The 27,419-nt window shown below is 45.2% G+C and overlaps 1 protein-coding gene across 2 annotated transcripts in view; it reads right to left on the bottom strand.

Moving 5' to 3' along the window:
- LOC138973051 (ubiquitin carboxyl-terminal hydrolase 25-like) overlaps window positions 1–27,419 on the bottom strand; it is a 78,787-nt gene that overhangs the window by 7,498 nt on the left and 43,870 nt on the right. For both annotated transcript variants that reach the window (XM_070345706.1, XM_070345707.1), the window contains exons 12-23: window positions 19,817–19,912; window positions 18,684–18,860; window positions 17,735–18,027; window positions 13,492–13,562; window positions 11,948–12,176; window positions 10,128–10,316; window positions 8,061–8,209; window positions 7,473–7,660; window positions 2,142–2,226; window positions 1,818–1,897; window positions 1,022–1,148; window positions 151–337 (exon numbers count right to left, since the gene is read on the bottom strand). In XM_070345706.1, the coding sequence (XP_070201807.1) occupies window positions 151–337; window positions 1,022–1,148; window positions 1,818–1,897; window positions 2,142–2,226; window positions 7,473–7,660; window positions 8,061–8,209; window positions 10,128–10,316; window positions 11,948–12,176; window positions 13,492–13,562; window positions 17,735–18,027; window positions 18,684–18,860; window positions 19,817–19,912 (1,871 nt within the window). The remainder of the gene's footprint in view (window positions 1–150; window positions 338–1,021; window positions 1,149–1,817; window positions 1,898–2,141; window positions 2,227–7,472; window positions 7,661–8,060; window positions 8,210–10,127; window positions 10,317–11,947; window positions 12,177–13,491; window positions 13,563–17,734; window positions 18,028–18,683; window positions 18,861–19,816; window positions 19,913–27,419) is intronic.

The raw sequence follows: 27,419 nt of genomic DNA, 5'->3' as shown, positions 1-27,419 counted from the left end.
ATACTCTTAAACTCAAAACCATACTCCCACTCTCAAAATCATACTCTTAAACTCAAAACTATACTCCCACTCTCAAAATCATACTCTTAAACTCAAAACCATATTCCCACTCTCAAAATCATACTCCCGCACACAAAATGGAACACCCACCAGTGAGCTCTTTCTCCAGGAAGGCGCACCACTTGCCACGCAGTTCCTCCAGCGTTTCGGTGTCGGACTCCACCCCCGACTGCGAGAGGAAGGCCAGGGACGGCAGGATCTGATTGCACATCAAGGTCAGGGCGTCCGACACGTCGCTGTCCGCTTCAAACTGCTGCATGGCCTCGCCGTTCACATGCTGTCGGACACAATACAATTAAATATACAGTAAAATCCCCCCATCTCAAATAATCTGAGAAAATCAGTTCTTATCAGACCTGGGAACCCCTGTTTTGCACAAGGAGTATTCTCCAGCAAACTTGGTGTATTTTCAGAAAAATTAGCACACTTCACACAGCATTTGAACAGCCATGATTCAAACATGTTTCACAAACATTCATCACACCGTTTGTTAAGTTTACCAATACAAGTCAAACAAATGCTTCTTTCAATGTTTACTGACAAAAACTGTAATCACGAGTCATAATACTGGATCGGCTTATGAAGAAAAGTAATCTAGGAATTCTCCTCGTCATATTTTTTCCGGTGGACCGTACTGCTCGTATTCTAGACAATCTTGCATACAAAATATGATGAAATTGTATGGGTTCCCTGGTAAGTCTTATACAGGAAAAAGTGTGTTCTTGTGAACCAAATCTACAGTTTTTTGTTTGAATCTACTCAAAAAACTTTTAAACGCCTTTTTGCACACGATTCTGCGCATTGTTTTGGCCAGGCAACACGACAGCTACACTTAAACCCACCACCCGCGGCCGGGATTCGAACCCACGATCTTTCGCTTGGGAGGCTGACGCTTATCCACTTGGCCATTCCACCAGGTTTTTTTCCTGCATATTAAAAAAAACAACTTTTCTGAGCTAACCTGCAGGCAGTTGCGGCGGAAGAAGGAGATGAGTTGATTGTCAATGCCAGCCAGCTCCATCCCTCTGCTTTTTGCACAACGGTTGTGAAGAAAGGACTGGTTGAAATAAGGCAAAGCTTCCGTATACCTGGTGCAGAGAAAAATGAAAAGAGTAATACATTTGAGCATCGTTTACACTTTAAATTAAACAGAAAAAGCAACAACAAATTTAAAATCATAAATGTTAAGTATTTCAGGCATGGTACTGAAGGAATGGCAATTTCAGCTGAAATAAAGCCAGGGGTCCAGGGGGCCGGTCAGGCCCCCTGGCGGGGTCAAGGGGCAGTGCCCCTTGTGGGGGTCAGGGGGCGTTGCCCCCTGAAGCTGACGACTTTTTACTAATTTAAATGTGTTTAGTGCCCTCTCCTTGAAGCTGAGAGGGATATAAGTGAAAGATAACAAGGCTTGAGTAAGAAAAAATAATAATCTCAAGTCAATCAGCAGATTTTTTTTTTATTTTTTTTTTGTTTTTTGATTTTTGTTTTCGGCGGATTTCCGCCGATCGGCGGAAGAGTACCATGCCTGGTATTTTATCACACCCACACCCACACAAGCCATCAAAGACATTTTCTTTCACATCAAATTACTAGTCGACAAATAATTACGTCCCTCTGTCTCTCAGATCTTAAAATAGCGTTCCACCTCTTTTGATTTGGATTCTCAAGCGAACGACGAAGAAGAAGAAGATTCGGATTCTCAATGAATTATTCAGCTAAAACAAAATGAAAAACACAAAAGCAACGAGCCATTTCCTCACCTTTCCTTGTAATACGCTTGAAGACCGTGTACAAACATGTGGACAGCTTGTCGGTAGTGATGGTAACGCAAATGCCAACTCTGAAACAAATCACTCGCTCATGTTATGATGTCAGACATGGGAATTAAAAAAAGTAAAAAAGGCTGAAAATTTGTAAGTAATAGCAAAGTCGACGGTGCAAAGTGCCTAGCCTTACTAGAGGGTTCCGGGGGCATGCCCCCCCGGAATTTGGTTCTCCAAAGAGGAAGCGACCCGAGTTTCTAAGAGATGGGACAATAAAGTAATGAAAATGAAACAAAAAAACAAAAAAACATGCACCCTCACCTCATACTCTTCTGTTGCAGCACTGGGGTGTTCTTTTCTCAACATGTTGATCTTCTCACACGCCGCCATCCTCATCTGTTTCGTTCTGAAAACAAACAGTTGAAATGCTAACGTACATGATTATCTGCTAGGTCGTATTGAACTTTACTTGCAACTGTTGAGTTCAGTTGCATTTGTTATTATAAACCTTAATAGATGAACTCAGTGAACACAGGGTCAACACCCCAAAAAAGTGAAAAACCTGAAAGGCCAGGGTCCAGGGTCAGAAGCTGAGGCATTTTTTCTCCATCTTTTAGAGGCAAAGAACAGTCTCTCCTGGTACCAAAATGTATGTTGATAAGTTATAAAATAATACACATTTTGCCTCCGTCAACCATCCAAATGAAAAAAAATGAAACAAGTTTTACTTTAACCTTTTAACTACCATACCGCCCGTCTTCCGCCATTGCCGCTATTCCCATACCGCCCGATACCGCCCCTCGCCGGTGTAGCGTCTGTTTCGGTTGTTTGCGGTTGTTGTGCGCGAGCAGTAGTAATAAGACGGTTGCAAATGCATTGTGGGATTGTCTCACTTCCGCCTTGTTTTTTTCCCATGTGCTTTCGATCTCTGTGAGAGTTACAATCGATCTTTTTTCACCAAATCTTTTGGGCGCTTGGTGCCGACATGGATTCAGATGACAGTGATCCTGATTTCATGACTATGCTTGATTATCTCCACGAAAATAGACATCAATTAGAAGATTCTGGCTTCGACATCAGCATTTCTGTGAACACTGCTGATCTGACCTACTTTGATCGTTCAATGAATATCAACAAGTGACAGCGAAACGGATGATATACCGGAGCAACAAGTAAACGTAATTTTTCAACTTTATTGACAGGTAAACAGGTAGATAAATCATGATAACACTGCGACATACATACCACCAAGAAGAAGAACACATACTCTTTGAAGTTTGATCCCTATCCAATAACATACCAATTTTTTTTATCAATCTGACAAAGAGAAACTGAGTAATAATAATTTAAACACGCATACCCGTTTTTGACCGTCTCTGCTCAAAATAACTTGGGAGCTGAGGGATTCTACAGAACAATAAACTTGGTAGTTAAAAGGTTAAGAAACCGGATTTTCCGGTTGGGCAGAGGTGGCACAGAATTTTAGCAACCATTTGTTCAAAAACGTGTTTTTGTTGTTGTTTTTTCAGGTACTTTGAACATCATAGAATCACTGTGTGTTGTTTATTTTGTCAATTTCATCCTTTATTTTGCAATAAAGTGATGATTTTCAAAGTATGTGTACATGTGTGAGTGCTGCAAGTGTGAGAAATTGCTGAACAATCTATGTTTTCAAGTTCTTGCAACAACCATGATTCCCCGAATAAGCTTGGCAGTAACACATCGAATGGTTGAGCGGGAATTCCCGTTTTCTGTGAACGTTAAAAATAGACATGAACAGTCCGTTATTTCCGTACAACGGCCGGATCGCGCATCAACTTTTTCAGACAGTAATATGAATATTCATGAGAACAACCTCTAACCTTTGAGAAACTTCTCTGGTTGGTCGTTGTCAATGACCACAGTGACGCGCATGCGCAAACTGCCTTATTCGTTGTAAACACAGTGTCGATTCAACGTAACTCAATATCAACTATCAACCAGCAATGTCTACTCCGAAATTCGCAAGGATCTTCCCAACGCATTCTTCCCGCAAAAGGAAGAATCAACTTTCAGATGCTCGAACAACGAGGAAGGAAAAACCAGCAGGCGACGAGAACGCGCCTGAAGTTGGCAGAGCAGAGACAGTTGTTTTGAGAGATAGTGGTGACGCGTACGTTTCGAATCGACTCGGAGTCGAACCTCGGCCAGTTTTGGGCGATGTGAACCGTAATCAGCCTCAAATCGAAGGTATTTCTGCTTCGGCGACGAAACTGAGGAGATTTATTGGTGCAGGCATCGACCCGAATGCTCAACCACCAGCTGGGCTAAATCGCCGTTCGTGGTGTTTTGCCGAGTGCAGTCAGTTGAACTCGCTTCTCTCTGATGTGAAGTGCCCGGAGTGCGAGGCAGGACATGTGACAATTCGAGTTGGTGACTCGATGGGCTTGTCCCAAGAAGTGCTGTGTTGCGACAGCTGCCAGTATTCACGCACAGAGTATTCGTCGCCAAGAGAAAACAACCTCAACCACAGACAAAATGTTCCCTTTGAAGTGAACAAAGAGATTGTGCTATACTCTCATGAGATAGGTAGTGGCTACTCCAGTGTGGACAAACTGTGCACAGTCTTTGGAATGCCAGCGATGAACATAGCAAACGAGTCAATGCCAGCATTGTGGCAGCTACAGATGCCACACTTAACGAAACAGTGGAGTTTGTGAGGGAAGCCTACAGGGAAACATTTCCTCAAGGCAGAGTGAATGCTGTGAATGATGATGGTGAGGATGACGGTGCTTGGGAAGATGATGATGGCATTCTCTGGGTGGATGTGGCCTTTGACGGTACATGGCACAAGAGAGGATTTTCCTCACACTATGGAGTTGGCGTTGTTGTTGATGTTCTGACTGGGTATGTGCTGGACTTCTGTGTGAAATCCACATACTGTCACACATGTGCGATGAACAAAGAAAAACTAGAGGGGATGACCGCTGCCGAGCAACTACAGTGGAAGCAGCTTCACCAGCCTGACTGCAGCATTAACCATGAGGGATCTGCCAAGTCTATGGAGAGGGATGCAGCCTTGGAGTTGTGGGGAAGGTAAGAATATTGTTCTAATAGACTATACACTCTTCCCTATATCCTTTATTTTCAAATACAGAATAAGACAACATGAGTAAGGTTGCGCTAAAAAGTAAATCTTATTTAAAATTGTATAAAGCATGGTACATTGTGGGTGTTTGTTTTTGTTTACAAAGAAAGATGAAGACCAACAAAACACAACACAGAAGCACATGTTTTTGCAACAAAACACTCCACAAACCCTTCACAAATACATTTTCTTTTGTTGATAAATCATTTAATGTTCACAATGTCCTAAAGGATCAGGCTGGGAAATTTGTATTGAATCTGCAAATTTCAGAGGAAACCTGATAACTTTTCTATTGAAAAGAAAAAGTGTCCCAAACAAGACAGTTGGGATCAAACTCATTGTCACTGTGTGTGTGTGTGTGTGTGTGTGTGTGTGTGTGTGTGTGTGTGTGTGTGTGTGTGTGTGTGTGTGTGTGTGAGAGGGAGAGAGATGTGTGTATGTATATATTCTAACAAGTACAAGTTAAATGTTGACCCTCTATGAAAAGATCACTTTATACAGACTTAGTACACAAGCCAATGTAAATTGGCACACTTTCCGGTAATAATAATACATGTATGTATTTTCTGCTAGGAGAGGCCTCCTGATACTCTTCACTAAAGTAATATCCAAAATCATTTTCATTCGTGGGTCTGCGTCTGTATCTCACCAGGACCTTGTTGGCCCATGAACCCCAGTCTTTTTCATATTTTTTCAAGACAGTAGTTATCCAGCCAGTACTTTACACTAAGTTTTTTGAATTTTTCTATGCTGCAGGTCTGTTGAGCGTCACAACCTCAGGTACAGAACTATGCTGTCGGACGGAGATTCCACAGCGTTTAATGCTCTGGCTGCAGCTCAGCCCTACGGTCCCACACGTCCAATCACCAAGCTAGAATGTACCAACCACCTCCCCAAGAGAATGGGCACAGCTTTCCGCAAGGCATCAAAGGATGGAAGGCTTGGTGGAAGAGGGGAGGGGCGACTAACCAAGGAAAAGTGTCAACGCTTGCAAAACTACTTCCGTAGCGCGATCCTCAACAACCTTGAAGATCAGCGAGCCATGGAGCAGGCGATCTGGGCCACTTTCTTCCATGTGACTTCAACTAACGAGGACCCTCACCACGACAGATGTCCAGCCGGGCCAGCCTCATGGTGCTTTTTTCAAAGAGCCAGGGCAGAAGGGCAACCACCAACCTCCACACGCAGGGCACAACGGCACCGCCTTGTCCAGGGAAGTATCACATGCTGTTCTGCCCATCTACAGGAGAATGACAAATCCCATTCTTCTCAAGCGCGCGGCCCATGGCAAGACTCAGAACAGTAACGAGTCTCTCCACAATGTCATGTGGGGACACTGCCCCAAAGAAGTCTTTGTTGGGAAAGACCGGGTGGAAGCAGCCACCGCTGAGGCTGTTGCAAAGTTCAACAGCGGCAACTTTGCACTGGCACAGGTCATGGACCACATGAGCTTGCCAATCACTGAGCTTACTCATTCTGCTTTGGCCAAAAAAGACAAGGTGAGGGTCCAGAAGGCGGAGAGAGCAACAGATGTGGCCGCTGTAGCAGCTCGTAGGGCAAGATGTGCTTGTCGTCAACGTCAGCTGGAGCAGTGAGAAGACCAGGAGGGGGAGGTGTACGGTGCTGGACTGATGGGGGATGGAGGGGAATAAGACTTGTACCAACATCATTTGAAGAAGACTCGGAACAATACATGAACACACCCAGACTCTTTTTTCAGCAATGTGTCTTCATTTGTGTCTTCATATGTGTAGAGAAACACTTCACAAACTTTCAAATGCAATTTTCTCTGAATATCGGTTTTCAAGGACGGTATCAACGCGGGAAATTATATTTCGTCAGAACTACTTGTGGCAGAGTTATAATTTTTCTTTTACAGGAGCAAGATTTGATTTTGCTGGACTCTTACAGAGGGGGTTTTGTAAAACCCATCAAATTTCTTTTTTAGAGAATATAATATTATAAGCCTCATTGGGTATTTTGGGGGCAAAAATTAATATCTCTCAATTTATGCTGCTGAATTCAAACTGGGGTAATTTGGTCAAAATGGCTCTGTATAAGTCTGAAACTGATATCTGGGAGTAATTTAAACTGCATTTGAAGCCTGCAGCTTCAAAAATGTCTTTGGAATTTCATGGGGTGTGGTGTGTAATTTTTGTATTTTTTGGAAGAAATTGGTATTTTTTTATGAAAATATTACTTGCTTGGTCAAAAACTGGGCATGCAGGTGCTTTTTTATGCTTTCTTTCTATAAAGTACCCCTAAACTTCAAAGAAAACTTACAAATATTCAGATTTCATTTTTTGTGCCACCTCTCCCCTTAAAAGTTTTCAAAAACCGGATTTCCGGCGAGAACCGGAAAGGTGTTGTCCCTGTTAATAACCCCTTCTTATTCACTAAGCCACTGCACTGGTCAAGCATCATTCACTCACCTGGGGTCATGGTCAAGCATCATTCACTCACCTGGGGTCATGGTCAAGCATCATTCACCCACCTGGGGTCATGGTCAAGCATCATTCACTCACCTGGGGTCATGGTCAAGCACGGTGAGGTAGGCAAACTGCTCAAACAGCACAATGTGCTGCGTCACCTGACTGGCTTTGCAGCACAGCAGGTACACCACAATGTGACGCAGACGGGCGTCCTCCCTCGGCAGTTTCAGCGGCACAAAGTCAGCTGCTGTTTCCAGTCGTTTAAGCTCAGTGGCTGCTGCCTGAAACAGTTTATGAACGTTAAACACAAGCCCAGGTATGTTAGGAAGAGATCTCATGAAACTCTTGTCAAATACTCAAGTCAAGCAGAACAGAGAAGGTGGGCATAGTTCTTTGATACAGAACTTGCTTATATCTATCTGAAGCTCTGGTATGAAATTCTCCATTCAGAATAGTCCCAAGTCCGGCACATAAATGGACTATTATATCATCATGAAAACAGCCTCTCTCATTCCAATAGGTATAAGTGCACATGCACGCACACACGCACGCACACACAAACACAGAATAGTAATGCTTGACACAAAAGAAGGGGAGAAAGGCCCCTTCCTTTGCACTAACACACACACTCTCTTCCCACCCCCCCTCCCTCCCCCCCCCCCCCTCTCTCCCCTATCTCACCTGTGCCAGAGCCTGGAGAGGTTGTTTAGCTTTCAGCAGTTCCTGGACACGCTCCACTGCCTTGATGGTGTCTGGCAAGGTCAGCTGGGCGTGACTGCTGGGCAGGATGGGCTGCGACAGGTGTGCGGTCTGGGGGGAGCCTGGGATAGCTGTCACAAGACCTCAATCAATCAACCAACTGACACCAATCAATCAATATGAGGCTTATATCGCGCGTATTCCGTGGGTACAGTTCTAAGCGCAGGGATTTATTTTAATTTTTTAATTTTTTAATTTTATGCAATTTATATCGCGCACATATTCAAGGTGCAGGGATTTATTGATGCCGTGTGAGATGGAATTTTTTTACACAATACGTCACACATTCACATCGGCCAGCAGATCGCAGCCATTTCGGCGCATATCCTACTTTTCACGGCCTATTATTCCAAGTCACACGGGTATTTTGGTGGACATTTTTATCTATGCCTATACAATTTTGCCAGGAAAGACCCTTTTGTCAATCGTGGGATCTTTAACGTGCACACCCCATTGTAGTGTACAACAAAGGGACCTCGGTTTTTCGTCTCATCCGAAAGACTAGCACTTGAACCCACCACCTAGGTTAGGAAAAGGGGGAGAAAATTGCTAACGCCCTGACCCAGGGTCAAACTCGCAACCTCTCGCTTCTGAGCGCAAGTGTGTTACCACTCGGCCACCCAGTCCACTCGGCCACCCAGTGCGTTACCACTCGGCCACCCAGTCCACTCGGCCACCCAGTGCGTTACCACTCGGCCACCCAGTCCACTCGGCCACCCAGTGCGTTACCACTCGGCCACCCAGTCCACTCGGTCACCCAGTGCGTTACCACTTGGCCACCCAGTCCACTCGGTCACCCAGTGCGTTACCACTCGGCCACCCAGTCCACTCGGTCACCCAGTGCGTTACCACTCGGCCACCCAGTCCACTCGGCCACCCAGTCCACACACACCAACAGAACAAGAACATGAGACTGCAGCTGAGAGGAACTACAACAAGACAACAATGAAAATGCACTCACCAGAAACACGGACAATAAAACAAAACGAAGAAGAACTGGTTTCAACATTATGATTTCATCAGCCACAAAATAGTTAAAACACAACATAAAGACAAAGTAAATAAACGTTTCCATTGTTATCTCGTTGAACACCAACAAACCAATCCACCAGAGCCTTGGATAGCTGTTACAAAGCGTCAATCAATCAACCAACCGACAAATCAATCCATCTATCCAATCCCTCAAATGTGCAATGCTTTTGCAAGAATACGAAAGCTGAGAACTAGTGCTTTCACAAAGCGTCACTCAATCAAGCAATCAATTTTCGATCAATGCTCTTTCAAGGCTACTAAAGTTGAGAACAGAGTGCTGTCACAAAGTGTCCATCAATCAATCCATCAATCAATTAACCAATTACACGTAATCAGTTTCCGATCAATGTTCTTTCAAGTCTTCAAAGCGCAAAACCAAGTGACCGGTTTGTACTGTCTTCAAGTCAAATCTTCGGTTCTCATTTCTTTTTTGGTGGAATGTTTCAATGACAAACGCCTGCTGGAGAAAAAGCTTCAGAACACAAACAATGGAAACTTGACAGGCACCTGGCTCAACAAACATATTCATACCAGACGTTTCGACCTAAACGTCATCTCCAGCAAATAAATAATAATAATAATAATAATAAATGAGCATTTATATAGCGCAACATCATAACTTTACAATTATGCTCTTTGCGCTTGACACATTTAAAATTAAAACACAGTTATACAAGCATTTACATCTACATTCATAGTCAGCAACGCTTAAATATTGAAGAATAAAAGAAAATAACAAACAGGGATCAGATAAGGACGGATGAGAAAATAACCGATGTTGGAATGACTCAAGGGAACAACGTTAAGCAAAACTATCAAACAGAAAAACTCATTGTCAAGGGGACCTGACAAATACTATCAAGAAACAAAGAAGATTGCAGAGAGACATAAACGGGGAAAGTTTTGGGTGATCTGATAATTAAAACTGTCTACCCAAAGACAACAACAGCAACTCACAAGGTCTGTGTTCGGAGGTGACGACGACGTCAGGATCGTCAACCGTTTTCTTGGCCTGTTCCTTGTCCCAGTCCTCGATTTCCTGCGCAAACACCTTGTTGTCCATAGCGATGGCCTCCTGCAGCTCTCTAGGCAGTGCCTCCAGCGTGTCGATGCTTCGTGACATGGATGCGGATGCCTCTGCACGCTCTGAAATATCCATCAGCCAAAGGGGACTGACAGGTCAGAATTTTGAAACGGGAAATACAAAGGGGGCTTGGGAGGGAGGGAGTTTATGGCAATGCTGTGAGAAAGAACTCATTGTATAGAGGCAGGGCCGGAAGGCGTAGATTTGTTAAACCACCTTGAAAAGCCTACGCTGCTTCGGAACAAGAAACCAAAAAGTGACTGCTGGTGGTGAAATGGAGTTAAAAATGTCAATGTTGTAAAAAGAATCCTAAAGCCTTTATCTCGCTTACCTCCATTTGGACGGAAGGTTTTGGTCCCCAATTCCCCTCCCTTATCCATACCCCCCTCCCCCTATCCTATAGACTAGTCTTACCTTATTTCAACAGCGCAACAGTATTTTAAGGGCTTAAAAGGGAGGTTCCAGTGTCTATACCTATTTTTGGAGGGCTTAAAAGGGAGGTTCCCGTGTCTATACCTATTTTTGGAGGGCTTAAAAGGGAGGTTCCAGTGTCTACACCTATTTTTGGAGGGCTTAAAAGGGAGGTTCCAGTGTCTATACATATTTTTGGAGGGCTTAAAAGGGAGGTTCCCGTGTCTATACCTATTTTTGGAGGGCTTAAAAGGGAGGTTCCCGTGTCTATACCTATTTTTGGAGGGCTTAAAAGGGAGGTTCCAGTGTCTATACCTATTTTTTTGGAGATCTTAAAAGGGAGGTTCCTGTGTCTATACCTATTTTTGGAGGGCTTAAAAGGGAGGTTCCCGTGTCTATACCTATTTTTGGAGGGCTTAAAAGGGAGGTTCCAGTGTCTATACCTATTTTTGGAGGGCTTAAAAGGGAGGTTCCCGTGTCTATACCTATTTTTGGAGGGCCTAAAAGGGATGTTCCAGTGTCTATACCTATTTTTGGAGGGCTTGGTTTCAGTGTCTATACCTATTTTTGGAGGGCTTGGTTCCAGTGTCTATACCTATTTTTGGAGGGCTTAAAAGGGAGGTTCCCGTGTCTATACCTATTTTTGGAGGGCCTAAAAGGGAGGTTCCCGTGTCTATACCTATTTTTGGAGGGCTTAAAAGGGAGGTTCCCGTGTCTATACCTATTTTTGGAGGGCCTAAAAGGGAGGTTCCAGTGTCTATACCTATTTTTGGAGGGCCTAAAAGGGAGGTTCCTGTGTCTATACCTATTTTTGGAGGGCCTAAAAGGGAGGTTCCAGTGTCTATACCTATTTTTGGAGGGCCTAAAAGGGAGGTTCCAGTGTCTATACCATTTTTGGAGGGCCTAAAAGGGAGGTACCAGTGTCTATACCTATTTTTGGAGGGCCTAAAAGGGAGGTTCCAGTGTCTATACCTATTTTTGGAGGGCCTAAAAGGGAGGTTCCAGTGTCTATACCTATTTTTGGAGGGCCTAAAAGGGAGGTTCCTGTGTCTATACCTATTTTTGGAGGGCCTAAAAGGGAGGTTCCTGTGTCTATACCTATTTTTGGAGATCTTAAAAGGGAGGTTCCAGTGTCTATACCTATTTTTGGAGGGCTTAAAAGGGAGGTTCCAGTGTCTATACCTATTTTTGGAGGGCTTAAAAGGGAGGTTCCCGTGTCTATACCTATTTTTGGAGGGCTTAAAAGGGAGGTTCCTGTGTATCTACGTCTATGTTTACTTACCCAAAGAGTCATGCACCCTGCTTCTGTCGACGTACATGAGACAATAGGCGCTGGCATTGTGATATCCCCCGACGCTCTCCCGCTCTATCTCCTCCCACGACGACTCGGACACGGTGATGTCGTTGAACTTGAGCCACAGGCCGCGGTACTGGTCGAAGATGAAGGCCCAGTAGTGACCGCTGGCCGCTTGACCCTCGTGCACCAACACTGCGTGAAGGTGGTAGGGATGCTGCACACACAGAGGGAGAGAGCTGTTGAGGGTGTACTGTATAAAGCTTTCTGCGTGTTGAGTGTTGTTAACAGTGTGGGCATTTGACTGGCTCAACAGATTCCCAGGCATCGGCACACACTCACTTTCCCCCCCTTCTCTCTCCCCCTTCTTTCTCTCTCTGACACATGCATGCACACGCACTCGTTCAAACAAGCACACACACACACACATACACACCCACTCACTCACTCATTCTCTCTCTCCCAATCACTCTCTCTCTCCCAAATCTCTCTCTCTCTCTCTCTCTCTCATCTCTCTCTCTCTCTCTCTCTCTCTCTCTCTCTCTCTCTCTCTCTCTCTCTCTCTCTCTCTCTCTCTCTCTCTCTCTCTCTCTCTCTCTCTCTCTCTCTCTCTCTCTCTCTCTCTCTCTCTCACTCACTAGGATAAACTACAAAACAACAAGTCGCGTAAGGCGAAAATACAACATTTAGTCAAGCTGTCGAACTCACAGAATGAAACGGAATGCAATGCAATTTTTCAGCAAGACCCTATACTCGTAGCATCGTCAGTCCGCCGCTCGTGGCAAAGGCAGTGAAATTGACAAGAAGAGCGGGGTAGTATAGTTGCGCTGAGAAGGGTAGCACGCTTTTTTGTAGCTCTCTTTGTTTTAACTTTCTGAGCGTGTTTTTAATCCAAACATATCATATCTATATGTTTTTGGAATCAGGAACCGACAAGGAATAAGATGAAAGTGTTTTTAAGTTGATTTCAAAAATTTAATTTTGATCATAATTTTTATATTTTTAATTTTTAGAGCTTGTTTTTAATCCAAATATAACATATTTATATGTTTTTGGAATCAGAAAATGATGAAGAATAAGATGAACGTAAATTTGGATCGTTTTATAATTTTTTTTAAATTTTTTTTTTACAATTTTCAGATTTTTAATGACCAAAGTCATTAATTAATTTTGAAGCCACAAAGCTGAAATGCAATACCGAAGTCCGGCCTTCGTCGAAGATTGCTTGGCCAAAATTTCAATCAATTTGATTGAAAAATGAGGGTCTGACAGTGCCGCCTCAACTTTTACAAAAAGCCGGACATGACGTCATCAAAGGTATTTATCGAAAAAAAACAAAAAACGTCCGGGGATATCATTCCCAGGAACTCTCATGTAAAATTTCATAAAGATCGGTCCAGTAGTGGTCTGAATCGCTCTACACACACACACGCACAGACACACACACACACATACACCATGACCCTCGTCTCGATTCCCCCTCTTTGTTAAAACATTTAGTCAAAACTTGACTAAATGTAAAAGGAGCTTACTCTCTGCATGGAATCGTCTGAGTACATCTTGTCCAGCTTGGTTTCCAGGGTTGATATGGTGGACTGCAGCTCTAAACACAAAAGCAAAAATACATGAAACGGGAAATATGCCGGGGGCTTGTGAGAGAAGGAGTTGAAGGTAACGCTGTGAGACAGAACTCATTGTAAGGTGGCAGGGCTGGAAGGTAACGCTGTCAGACAGAACTCATTGTAAGGAGGCAGGGCTGGAAGGTAACGCTGTGAGACAGAACTCATTGTAAGGAGGCAGGGCTGGAAGGTAACGCTGTGAGACAGAACTCATTGTAAGGAGGCAGGGCTAGAAGGTAACGCTGTGAGGCAGAACTCATTGTAAGGAGGCAGGGCTGGAAGGTAACGCTGTCAGACAGAACTCATTGTAAGGAGGCAGGGCTAGAAGGTAACGCTGTGAGGCAGAACTCATTGTAAGGAGGCAGGGCTGGAAGGTAACGCTGTCAGACAGAACTCATTGTAAGGTGGCAGGGCAGGAAGGTAACGCTGTGAGACAGAACTCATTGTAAGGAGGCAGGGCAGGAAGGTAACGCTGTCAGACAGAACTCATTGTAAGGTGGCAGGGCTGGAAGGTAACGCTGTCAGACAGAACTCATTGTAAGGAGGCAGGGCTGGAAGGTAACGCTGTGAGACAGAACTCATTGTAAGGAGGCAGGGCTGGAAGGTAACGCTGTCAGACAGAACTCATTGTAAGGAGGCAGGGCTGGAAGGTAACGCTGTCAGACAGGACTCATTGTAAGGAGGCAGGACTGGAAGGTAACGCTGTGAGACAGAACTCATTGTAAGGAAGCAGGGCTGGAAGGTAACGCTGTCAGACAGAACTCATTGTAAGGAGGCAGGGCTGGAAGGTAACGCTGTGAGACAGAACTCATTGTAAGGAGGCAGGGCTGGAAGGTAACGCTGTCAGACAGAACTCATTGTAAGGAGGCAGGGCTGGAAGGTAACGCTGTGAGACAGAACTCATTGTAAGGTGGCAGGGCTGGAAGGTAACGCTGTCAGACAGAACTCATTGTAAGGTGGCAGGGCTGGAAGGTAACGCTGTCAGACAGAACTCATTGTAAGGAGGCAGGGCTGGAAGGTAACGCTGTGAGACAGAACTCATTGTAAGGAGGCAGGGCTGGAAGGTAACGCTGTCAGACAGAACTCATTGTAAGGAGGCAGGGCTGGAAGGTAACGCTGTCAGACAGAACTCATTGTAAGGAGGCAGGGCTGGAAGGTAACGCTGTGAGACAGAACTCATTGTAAGGAGGCAGGGCTGGAAGGTAACGCTGTGAGACAGAACTCATTGTAAGGAGGCAGGGCTGGAAGGTAACGCTGTGAGACAGAACTCATTGTAAGGAGGCAGGGCTGGAAGGTAACGCTGTGAGACAGAACTCATTGTAAGGAGGCAGGACTGGAAGGTAACGCTGTGAGACAGAACTCATTGTAAGGTGGCAGGGCTGGAAGGTAACGCTGTCAGACAGAACTCATTGTAAGGAGGCAGGGCTGGAAGGTAACGCTGTCAGACAGAACTCATTGTAAGGTGGCAGGGCTGGAAGGTAACGCTGTCAGACAGAACTCATTGTAAGGAGGCAGGGCTGGAAGGTAACGCTGTCAGACAGAACTCATTGTAAGGAGGCAGGGCTGGAAGGCGTAGATTTGCTCAAATACCTGGAAAAGCTTACCCTGCCTTGGAACAAGAAAAATCTGTGAAAAAACACTCCGAGATTTTTCCGATCTCCCAGGTCAACTTATGTGCAGACCTGCTAGTGACTTAACCCCCTTCGTGTGTACATGCAAGCACAATACAGACCTGTTTACCCTAAACCCGAGGCAAGAGTACTTTCCCAAAAAGTTGAGTGTATTTTTCAAAAAGTTAGTGTACTTTGCAAGCAAAGCCATATGGGCTGGGGAAAATGTACGCGTGGGTGCAAACGTGTTTGTGTAAGAATAGCATGTCTTGTGAACACCTTCAGAATTTCACTCCTTCCAATACAACAGGGATAAAACAATGTTATTTACCTGTCAGTTTATAGCATCCCGTAATCAGCACACCAACACCGGAAAACGTATTCTAGATTTTTTCTTAGGCATATTTTGTGTGTGTGTCGCATATTTGCGTACCGATAATAATTTGGCGTACAAAATACGCCCAAATCGTACTGGTAAACAGGTCTGACAATACCAAGTGCGCACGAAAAAGATCCTGTAATTCATGTCGGAGTTCGGTGGGTTATGGAAACACAAAAATACCCAGCATGCCTACTCAACGAAAGCGGAGTGAGCTGACTTTGCTCTCAGAGTATAGTGTGGGGAACCCAAATGGGCAAACGAACTCACACGTTACCAGAAAAATTCTGGAACGCTGAAGAAGAAGAAGACACACCCCTCACTCATGACTGACCTGTGGATTGTTCGTCTCACTAAAAGCAAGGCATGGGAATTGAAAAAAGTGAAAGAGGCTGACAATTTATAAGTAATATCAAAATCGACGCCGCGAAGCGCCTAGTCTTACTAGGTGCCCTCCCCCCGGATTTTTATTTCTTCAAAGAACCCAAATTGTGCAATTTGGTGTCATCTGAGCTCGAAGTTTGCCATTAAATTTAGTTTTCAGAACTATTTTTGCCTCCCCCATTTATTTTTTCGGCGGACACTTTTGCTTTTTTGGAGGAAAAAAAAATGTCGGCAAAAATGTGCCTTTCGGCAGACAATTCCCACGCCTGCTAAAAGCAAGGCTATTCACTCCTTCACAAAACCCGTACAAACTAGACAGAGTAATTTTTTCAGAATTTGTCTTCTGATAAAGCAGGTGAATAAACACTAAAAATAACTTTTGTTCATGTAAGACATGTCAGACAATTTTTTTTAACTTTCACAGTTTATTGCACCTGTTTTTTTTTATTATTTTTTTTTTATATAAATGTAAGGGTTTGCTTTTTTATTTGCACTGGTAAAATGGGGAAAGACAGATGCAGTGGCTTAGTGGATAAGACATCGGCCTCCTATGCAGAAGTTCGCAGGTTTGAATCCCGGCAGCGCCTGGTGGGATAAGGGTGGAGATTTTTCCTGTCTCCCAGGTCAACTTATGTGCAGACCTGCTAGTGCCGTATCCCCCTTCGTGTGTAAACGCAAGCACAAGACCAAGTGCCCACGGAAAAGACCCTGTAACCCATGTCAGAGTTCGGTGGGTTATAGAAACACATAAATACCCAGCATGCTTCCCTCGAAAGCAGCGTATGGCTGCCTAAATGGCGGGGTAAAAACGGTCATACACATAAAAACCTACTCGTTCAAAAACATGAGTGAATATATGGGAGTTTCAGCCCATGAACGCAGAAGAAGAAAGAAGAATTACTAGTCTTTTTTTTATAATGAAAGGGTTTTGTGTTTGAGACATACCCAGACCTGTTTACCCCCATAAGTGTTTTGGAGTAATGCTCAGCCCCAAAAATAGTAATCCTGGCACAAAAATAGTAATCATCCAGCATTCGTCGCCAATTACAACGCCGCGGCACATGACAACTGTGTCTGCGAAACGCAATCATGCACATATATCCATCATTTACAAACAAAACACATCAGTCAGTTTTTGTAGTCATCATAATTTCAAAGAAGATCCCATCAAAAGCACATGCATCACTGATTCTTTTTCTTTTGCTCGTAGTAGGCCTTTTTCAGTGTGTCAAGCGCTTCTCTACTGTACTTGCGCTTGCCGAATGAGTGAGGGCGAGACTTCACCACTAGAATAAGGCTCTCCAGCGTCTCGTCAGACAGACATGATCTCTGGTCAGTCCTGTGCTTTTTCACCCCATTTTGCCATTGAAAAAAACAATGCCAAACATGTTAATTTTTTTATTTATGAAAATCGTAGTCTTGACACGGATAGCGGAATGGCGTATTTTTTGCAGAAAATCGTAATAAATTACGCCAAAATCGTAAGGGTAAACAGGTCTGCATACCCCTCATTGGTGTCTTTCCTGTGTGTTGTCTGTCTCACTAAAAGCAAAGCTATTCACTCTTTCATAACCTACACAAACCTGACAAGAGATATTTTCAAAATTTTTTCCTTGATAGAGCAGGTGAATAAAAAAATTTTTTAATTTTTGCTCAGGACAGACATGACTTGCCTGTGGATTGTTCGTCTCACTAAAGGATATTCACTCTTTCAAAACCAATAAAAACCCTTACTGAGCTTTTTTCTTGATAAAGCAGGCAAATTAAAAATAAAAGCACCTACCTCTGACATCATTCTCCACCTCTTGTCGCCACCGCTGCAAACAGTTTTGCAGCACCCTCAGCTCCGAGTCGCTGATTTGCTTCGGCGTGGGACACATACCCCTCCCCATTGACGTATCCCCATGGGGCCCTGCCAGGGATGTGAGGGCCCCGATGGGGTTTGCCACAAATTCGGAGGAGGAGGAGGAAGTGGTGGGGGCAGAGCAGGATGACATTCCCGAAGACGTGGAGAGATCCGACGACACAAACATGGCCTGAGTGGGTGACAGGCTGTCCGTCCCCTTAGCGCTGGCACTGCCCGGAGAGAAATATCATTGACGATGTTAGCTAAGTCGACAACGCGGAGTATACTTCGTGAAGCTGGCTGCACGAAGCCTAGGCCTATACTAGTGATTACTGTGTGTGATACATGAAATGCGATATGAATGCTGTTTTTATATGTTATACTCTTACTTTCTGCCTATGTCTTAATCCCAAGCGCAAGACAAATTCTTCTATGTGAAAATTGAAGCCAATAAAATTTGAGTTGAGTTGAGATTATAAAATTGTATTCTGTGTAGACCCTTCCACCAGCATCTTAGACCACTCTTTGTACATTTTCTTTTAACAGATGATTGTCATTTGTTTTACCTCATGTCTGCCCTGCGTGTGATGGTGTGATCGTGACTGCTGTAGTGTGGGCGTGTGTGTGTTGGTGTGTATGTCAGTGTATGTGTGGGCGTGTGTGTGTCAGTGTGTGTGTGGGTGTGTGTGTGTGCGTGATTTTACCAACACTACGCGAAATTCCTTGTGCTTTAAATGTTTTTTAATGTCACTTGGCTCAATAAATACTGTATTCTGTATTCTGTAGCACTGAGTTTTGGGAAGAAAGACTTCGCAAAGTCTTCACAACTTCCGACACAAGGAAGGACCGCCTTTACACAGAAGAACCAAACAAAGACATTGTTTACCTGAGACTAGATTTAGGAGATTCCATTTCCACATCGGAGGAGGACGTAAGCGTTGGGGGTGGGGGGGAGGAGGAGGAGGAAGAGGCGGCGACAGGCCTGCTCTCGGCAAACTCCAGCGTATATTGCAGAACATCGTGCAGAGGGCATCGCTTGCTTCCCGACCCGTAGTTCATGAACCTGCATGTACACACAAAATGTATAAGGCCCCAAAAAAATAAATAGTCTGTTTACGGTAACATAGGCAAAAAAAATTGAGTTGGTAGGTCAGGATTTTTTTTTCTCCAAAAAAACATATTTTTACGTTATTTTGCCATAAAAACAAAGTCCCCCCCCCCCCCCCCCCCATGTCAAAAAAAAGTCTAGGGTCGGGCGAAAAAAAAGGGTCGGTCGGGATACCGTAAACAGACAAAAAATTTTGGTTGGCCTAAAACATCCACCTTTTCTCATTATGTTACAAATAATAAACTGAAAAAACTCAACATTAAAAAAAAATGTATGACACATCCACCTTTTTACATTTGGTCAAGTTTTGACTAAATGTTAACATAGACTGGGAATCGAAAATGTTAATGTAAATTTTCATTTGATTAATATACTTACCCAATTCACATATAGCAATTTACTTCAGTTTAGTGCTAGGACGCTGAAAACTACGCTCACCCTGGTAAGGGGGAAAGTACCCTAAAAATAGAACAGCCTTGACCGTCACATAATGACGTCATGACAAGGATACCCCCCAGCATGCTCTGCGCACGCGTGCTCTCGCCGCCATCTTGTATTCATTCCACTTTTCAGCGACTTTGGCTGAGGACGTGTTTTGGGGCTACGCGTGCGCAGAGCATGCTGGGGGGTATCCTTGTCATGACGTCATTATGTGACGGTCAAGGCTGTTCTATTTTTAGGGTACTTTCCCCCTTACCAGGGTGAGCGTAGTTTTCAGCGTCCTAGCACTAAACTGAAGTAAATTGCTATATGTGAATTGGGATACGATATGTAATTTAATCGAGTTGGTGTATGTGTGTGTGTGTGTGTGTGTGTGTGTGTGTGTGTGTGTGTGTGTGTGTGTGTGTGTGTGTGTGTGCATGTGTGCGTGTGTGTGTTTTCACGTGTGTTCAGATTAAGTCAATACTCACTTATCTAATCTGGTTTGCACAGACGTCAAGTGGTCTTTCAATTTGCGTGACTCATCCCGCCGTTGTCGCGTGATCGCCTGATTACTTTCTAAGTACCTGCAGAAATAGGTCATCTTGTCAGTTAAAGAGCTCGATCTACAACCTTAACTTGTGTACAGTCCTATTTATTGAACTCAAGAAGCAGTTATCTCTCAATTAGCAAAATCCTGAATTATTTATCCAACACAAAACTGTTCTCAATTCTCTCTGAATCAGATTCAGAAACAACCTGAATTATTTATCCAACACAAAACTGTTCTCAATTCTCTTTGAATCAAAAATTTTAGTAATAAATTATCATTTGATTAATATACTTACCCAACTCACATATAGCAATTTACTTCAGTCTAGTGCTAGGACGCTGCATCGCGTCACCTTGGTAACAAGGGAGGCAACCCTAAAAAAAGAGCTACCTTGACCCATAAACAGTACAAAGTCACGTGACTTCCCAACCTTGCCGCCATATTGAATTCATTCGCCCGAAAGCCTATCAAAACTACCCTCTTTTTTTTAGAACAAAACCCCACTAGCGGGGAAGGTGGGAGGGAATTAACTATGCGAGTTGGGTAAGTATATTAATCAAATGAAAATTTATAACTAAAATTTTCGATTAAATTACATATCTTAACCCAATTCACATATAGCAGATTGCTAATGAAGGCGGTGGGATGCTCAATCTATGAGCAAGGCAATAATTTGCCCTGCTGCTACCATTGCCGGAAGCGCATTAGAACCGCACTGTCGCGCGCTGGAAAAGTCACGCAGGTAAAGGTTAATAGAGAGCTCCTATGATCTCCAGTAGGCGGAGTCAAGGACTTCGGAATACCCTACCGATTTTAGCACCAACGTAGATATGTCCCTATCTACCCTTGTGATAAGAGTAATTTTGCTTATGATCTTAAACCCCTTGTATGAGACAGGAAGGAGCATAGCGATATAACTGAGCAGATTCATAATAATGGGTCGCCAATGGCGAGAATCCTATAAAGAGGAAAACTTGTCCTAGATTCTGATGCCTGACTAAGAAGTCTGGCCAGAAGCAGAGTGAGGTAGAGAGCCTCTATTGAAACCTACATCTCCCTGAAAGCCAAAGAGTGTGTGAATCTCGCTACCTCTGCGCGCTGCAAATAGGAGTAAAAGGGAGAACGTTTCACGTAATGTTTATGAAGGCTAGCAGAATGTAGCGGTTCAAAATCTGTGGAGCATAGAAAACTCTGATACCAAAAGACTCAGACTTGTCTTGCTGTGATCTTTTGTATTGAACCCTATCCAGCATATGGTCTCTCTGTGAAAAGAGACCTGTCATCTTATAATGCGAGCTAAACGAGTCACACTGACAAGATTAGGGAGAAGCATAGCCTAAACCACGTGAGGCCTAGAAGTAAGCACATGTTCTATCTCGCTTAGTCTGGACAGAACCCAAAGGAGAATTGTCCAAGATACAAAAAACACTCCCTCCCCCCCCTCCCCCTTCTTTCCCTTTCACCCTTATCTCAAAAGGCTAATGAGTGAGGAGGAAGGACCCATTTGCGAAGAAAAGACTAAGTTCTGAGAGGAAATCAAGAGCCAGAAAAGACAGCCTCTGTCCTCAATGGCTAAGGAAGTGGTATCAGTGAGAGCTAAATACCCATGTCCCTACCACTGGCTTGAAATAAAGAGGGCAAACTTCTGTTAACCGGAAATGTAGCCCTCGCAGGAGCGAAGCACTGCTGAACTTGAGCGTGAGTAAACGGCAGTACGATAGCTGAAGCCGTAAGGCCGCAGCTTGAAAGCTAGAAAGAATGCCATACAGGCCCGTATTCAAAAACGGTCACCCATCCCGGTACAGCAGTCCCTCTCATGAACGGACACCCTTGGGCCATAGCAAAACTGTCCGTACATTGCAGGTGTCCGGTCACGGGAGGGGTGACCACACCATGCACCCCCTCCCCCATACACTCACACAGAGACACACAAACAACAGGATTGAGTCTATGTGTGCACTTCTTGTGGCTACTAAACAATAACAATAAACTCCTAATACTTCTTTAAACGTTCTGTAAAAAGGATTTGTATGAAAAGTGTTGAAAAGAAGAGATAAAATAAATCCTCAAGGCAGTGAACACACTCACCATGCACTGACATACGAAAGCAGCCACACAAACACAGCACAGAGGAGCGTGTGCAGATGCTTTGCAAGAATAAGCTTGAAAACCAGTTTGAATAAATAGCAGCAGATAGAGCTAGCTGCATGTCATAATCAAGTAATTTATTTGTTTCTTGTCTGGCTTTATTGACTGCATGCCGATCATGTGGCATGGCAGTGACTTTTCACTCTTCAGTCGGAAATACACTGTACATAACACAGCTCCCACTCTCCCTCACTAATGCCTACCCGGCCCAAGCCGTGACAACTGATGCTTGGAAATTGTGTGGAAGAGTACACCTCTCTATTTCTCTCCAATGCTCTTCCTGCTGACATGCGGTGACACCGGACACCCCACAGAGTTTAGCCAGCTAACCCTCCACCCCCCCCCCCCTTTCTCTCTCTCACTCCCTCCAGCCATGTACTGTTGGGGGCTGTGGCCAGAGAGGCCAGCTGCACTGTTCACTCAGAGCAAAACCAGTTGACTGTGTCGTAACTTTTGACAAAGCAAGACAACTGAAGGGTTCATAGATTAGGCAACCGACTCACTGGTCAAGGCTGAGGGGAAACAAGAGTATCTTGTCAATGAAAGAGGTTACACACAGACACACGATGGGTACACGTGCACTCAAGTTATCAGTGACTGTCATCACACCATTGCGGCTGTGATCTTTGTACCAAGAGCCGGACTGCTCTGTTATCGATTTTGTTGTGGTGAAAATTTGACGATGGTCTGTCCGTACATTGGAGGTATGACCTGCTGTTGGGACCGAAAATGAGTGTCCGTGTCCACGTTTTGCAGGTGTCCGTTTAAGGGGGGGCAAATATAGAAGAAAAACACTCCGTGCCGAGCAAATGTGTCCGTACATGTCAGGTGTCCGCTCACGCCGGGGGCCGTACATTGCAGGGACTGCTGTAGTAACCGAGACCGATGCCGCTTAACCTCGGTGGTCGGAACGAGACCGTGTTGCGGCCTTTTGCTGAAAAACGAGAAAGACTATGCCGAGGCTGCAAAGATGAGGGTATACTTTCCCTGTTGCAAAATCAGGAGTGAAACGTCGGGAGTATTGAAAACCTGAATTCGTGCTAGTTCTATGTTAACCCAGCCCGCCATTGGGAAAGACACGTGAGGATATCAGTAACCTGATCAGATCTCAAACCATGCTCCTATCGCTCCCCGTCCGGAGAGAGGGGTGCGTGAGCGTCTTAAATTTCAGTTTCCCGATGACCGTAACACTAGAGGCATTACAAGGAGTTAGTTCTGAAACGTTGAGAAAATATCCTCAAGGTAAGAGAACTGGCCTAGGGATAGAGAAAGCCTCTATAAAACCAAGGTTTCTTTAACTAGTAAATCAAGAAACCTAAAGTTGAGTAACCGCTGAGGGAAAGGTAAGTTGTACCCTCCCTCTGCCTTTTGTGCGAAATTGGCTCAGCCTAAATTGCCGCTTAGAAAAGCGTGCGGAAAGACCTGAGAAAGTATCAAAGCTGAATCCCTGAACCGGAGTGCCGTGATTCAGCCTTCAGAGGAAAAGAGGGGTAGGCGCGGTAAAGCCGGAAGCCTATACCATACTGTGACAAGTGTGACGTCACTTCAATGGCTTAGCCGAGAAGGCTTGAGAATTTAACAGGGCGAACAAATGCGTACTATTCTGCGATGTGGGAGAAAACTCCTAGCACATTCCAAACAAAAGAAAAATCCAGGGGCCGCCGCAGTGAAGGCTACAAAAAGAGTGTAGCTTGTTAACTCGTGGAAAGAGGCCCTGAGAGGCGTAATGCCGAAGTTGAATCACTGAACCACAAGGAATGTGATTTTATCTATTATTGGCAAAAACAGAAAAGTTCGCTGTCTTTTGCGTATGGGAAAAAAACAAACCCAATGCTTAAAACTTCTGTGCCAAACCTAATTTTCGCCACATGATGGTGTCCTTAGTTCTTTCCGTAAACTCTTAAAATGAAAACGCTGAAACTAAGGAATTTTCTGCGAGTCCTTTGTGTTGCCCAGCGAAAGTCGCTGACAGAAGCCACTACCATGAGGGGTAGGCTTCGCCGAAAATGTTCCGTCTGAGAGGTTACGGACAGTGACTCAGTGACCCTAAAGATTTCTGAGTCAGAATGTGCACCAGTAAGTTGGACATGTTCTGGCGAGTTGTCGGAAAACCAAAGCTTATGACTCTTATGAAAAAGCGAGCGATTCCGTAAACCGTAAAAGCTGAGTATGCCTTAATAGCTTGACTTGTTTTTCGCCGCTAAAGCGAAAAATTAGTGGCCCTAGCAGCTTCATCCAAGGAGGCGGACAAGAAGAGGTATGCAGCTTCACCGTAGATGGGCGTACATACCGCAAAGTCTGCCTAAGTCAGAGGGTCTAACCCTATGTGTGCTTGCTTAGCTACCTTATCTTGCCTAATCTGAGGTAGCATGTGGCAAGCTGAAGCAGTTCCCGGATTCATGCCAGAATATGGGGAGGAACGCAACGTAGCGTAGACGTGCGAACACTCCCCTGGTGAATACAAAAAGCAAGAAGTGCCGGAGTAGATCCGCCTCTTACTTGTAGCTAGAGCCAAGCGAAGGCTGACCAAGCAAGCAACACTCCCAAAGGTGACTTTATCTTGTATCCTAGCCTAGAGAGAAAGAAGAACCTGCGCGCGTGCACAGAATGTGCAAAGAGAAGCGCTGGGAGGCTCCGCTGCTCAGCAGACTTTAGCCAAAGTGGCTAGCAGCGTCATAACATCCGTCTCCCCCGCGTCACAACGAAACTCGAAGTTGACGAGAGCAGAGGAGATGGAGCGCGAGAGAGATCTTTGCAAAGTTTCCGATAGAGGATAACTCGAAAAGATCATGTGCTTATTTTGTTTGTTTGTTTGTTTGTTTGCTCAACGACCAGCCGACCACGAAGGGCCATATCAGGGCGGTGCTGCTTTGACATATAACGTGCGCCACACACAAGACAGAAGTCGCAGCACAGGCTTCATGTCTTACCCAGTCACATTATTCTGACACCGGACCAACCAGTCCTAGCACTAACCCCATAATGCCAGACGCCAGGCGGAGCAGCCACTAGATTGCCAATTTTAAAGTCTTAGGTATGACCCGGCCGGGGTTCGAACCCACGACCTCCCGATCACGGGGCGGACGCCTTACCACTAGGCCAACCGTGCCGGTCATGTGCTTATTCCCTCAGAGACAAGAGAGAGGCTCAGTATAAGGAACAGCTCTGTTCTACTGCAGCCGTCTCCCTAAGCGTAACCAGCTCAGTTGTATACGGAAGAGCAGCACGCAGGAGGGCAAGTGTCAATGAGGTAATAAAAATGGCTGTTGAAGTGAACTTCTGTCAGGTACCCTGAGAGAGAGAAGTGGGATGCTTCACAAGAGCAAACCACAGAAAGACTAAGTCCAAAAACCGTACTGTAAGCTGCCAAAAGAGGCACTAGGGAGATCTGCAGATCCAACAGGAACGCGTTTTTCCCTAACTGAGCGAAAGTCAACCAAAGCTGAAGGTGGTGGTACGGCCAAGTTGCCGAAGCACCACCGCTTACTCAATGTCAGCAAAACTACTTCCGTTGCCTATGCTAAAGCATGGGTAAACTCTGATAGTAGCCGAAAACTGGTGTCTTCTCCCTAATCGGAAGCACCGTAATCGAGCCTTAGTCTTGCACATCCGTGCATGCCGGAATTACGCTACCCCACTGACTGCTATAGTCTGGTGAAGCTTTCCGGAAGACACGTCCTTCGCTGGACGGAAATCTCCAAAGACGGAAGAAGGTGAGGCAGACAAACCTGCCGGCGTTGCCACACCTTCTTCAAAGTACCTTGAAGCGACTTCCGCTGCCAAGCTCAGAGCTTGCGGAAGTCGCAACTGTACACGGAAGCCGGTGTCTTCATCATCATACTGAGAGGAAGCATCAAACTCCAAATCGTAGTCCCGCACTTCCGTGCAACCCGGAAGTACACTATCGCCGTGACTATAATAGCCAGGCGAAGCAACAACCGGAAGGGAGGACACCCGAGGGAATCTATACCCAAGCAGTGTATCCCTAGGGAATGCTTCCTGCCCACCGGGCGGAAGCGGGGAAGGCTGTGCCGATCTGTCCTCGTACCCAGGTACGGAGGGTGCCGACGAAAGCCAATCCCCTGTCCAATCAAAGATCAAACGCGTATCTGGGCTTTTCCCCTGTACCAGCCGCACACGCATCCGGAACGGCATAGCAAGGGGAGTAAAGCTTTCACTCACTGCCCGGCAACCGGGTGTGGCTACTTCATCCAGAATACGCCCTTCGCGTTGGCCGGAGAACCCAGCTACTAACAAAGGATAAATACCTTGAGCGTCACCAGGCCGACACGCAGAAGAGGCCTGAGTACGCAGCAGCGAATCTCCATCACCGTCATCAAACGCCGCATTTTTGTTTGTTTGTTTGTTTGCTTTAAACGCCCAGCCGACCACGAAGGGCCATATCAGGGCGGTGCTGCTTTGACATATAACGTGCGCCACACACAAGACAGAAGTCGCAGCACAGGCTTCATGTCTCACCCAGTCACATTATTCTGACACCGGACCAACCAGTCCTAGCACTAACCCCATAATGCCAGACGCCAGGCGGAGCAGCCACTAGATTGCCATTTTAAAGTCTTAGGTATGACCCGGCCGGGGTTCGAACCCACGACCTCCCGATCACAGGGCAGACGCCTTACCACTAGGCCAACCGTGCCGGTCTATCAAACGCCGCATGAAAATCGGCCGTCGTCACAGTAGCCGAGGGAGGAACACGCACCCTGGCAAGGGAACGCATAACGGCAACACCAGAAGGCAAAGACAAAAGCTCTGCCTTAGTAGACGTAAGCTCCGCTGAAAGCGAAGAAATCTGAGCGCTCAAAGAGCAAAGCATAGCAGTAACAGCTTGCTTATCACTAACCAAGCTAAAACCGGAAGCATCCGGTAACGATTCTGAAGGCAATTTCGGCATGGATGGAGATATAGGCAAATCAATAGTAACGTCAAAGGAATGTATGGATGAAGGGTCTAACACCTTAACCACAGCATGACTAGCAGAACTTTTGACTTGCGAGAAGGCTTTTTGACAGGAGAAGGCTCCGCCGCTTGCTTAGAAACTTTCTTTTTACCGCTATACGACATGGCGGATGAACATGTAAACAACAACAAATTTCTAAGTCTGGCAAAACCTAAGTCAAACAAACAACGAAAACAGCAAAAAAGCTCACCCCAAACACACTAAAGGAGCAGAGGAACGTGCAAGGGAAACCAAGGTGAAGTCTGACCCTAAGGAGAGTCAGACAGAACGGCTGAAAAGCCTAAGCGAAGCAAAGCACGTCCGTAGTCACGGATCGCTGAGGAAAGAATGAATTCAATATGGCGGCAAGGTTGGGAAGTCACGTGACTTTGTCCTGTTTAAGGGTCAAGGTAGCTCTTTTTTTAGGGTTGCCTCC

This window comes from Littorina saxatilis, linkage group LG8 (genome assembly GCF_037325665.1).
Source record: "Littorina saxatilis isolate snail1 linkage group LG8, US_GU_Lsax_2.0, whole genome shotgun sequence".
Taxonomy (NCBI): domain Eukaryota; kingdom Metazoa; phylum Mollusca; class Gastropoda; order Littorinimorpha; family Littorinidae; genus Littorina; species Littorina saxatilis.
The sequence above is the reverse complement of the archived record's forward strand: the minus strand, read 5'-3'. Positions and strand labels throughout refer to the sequence as shown.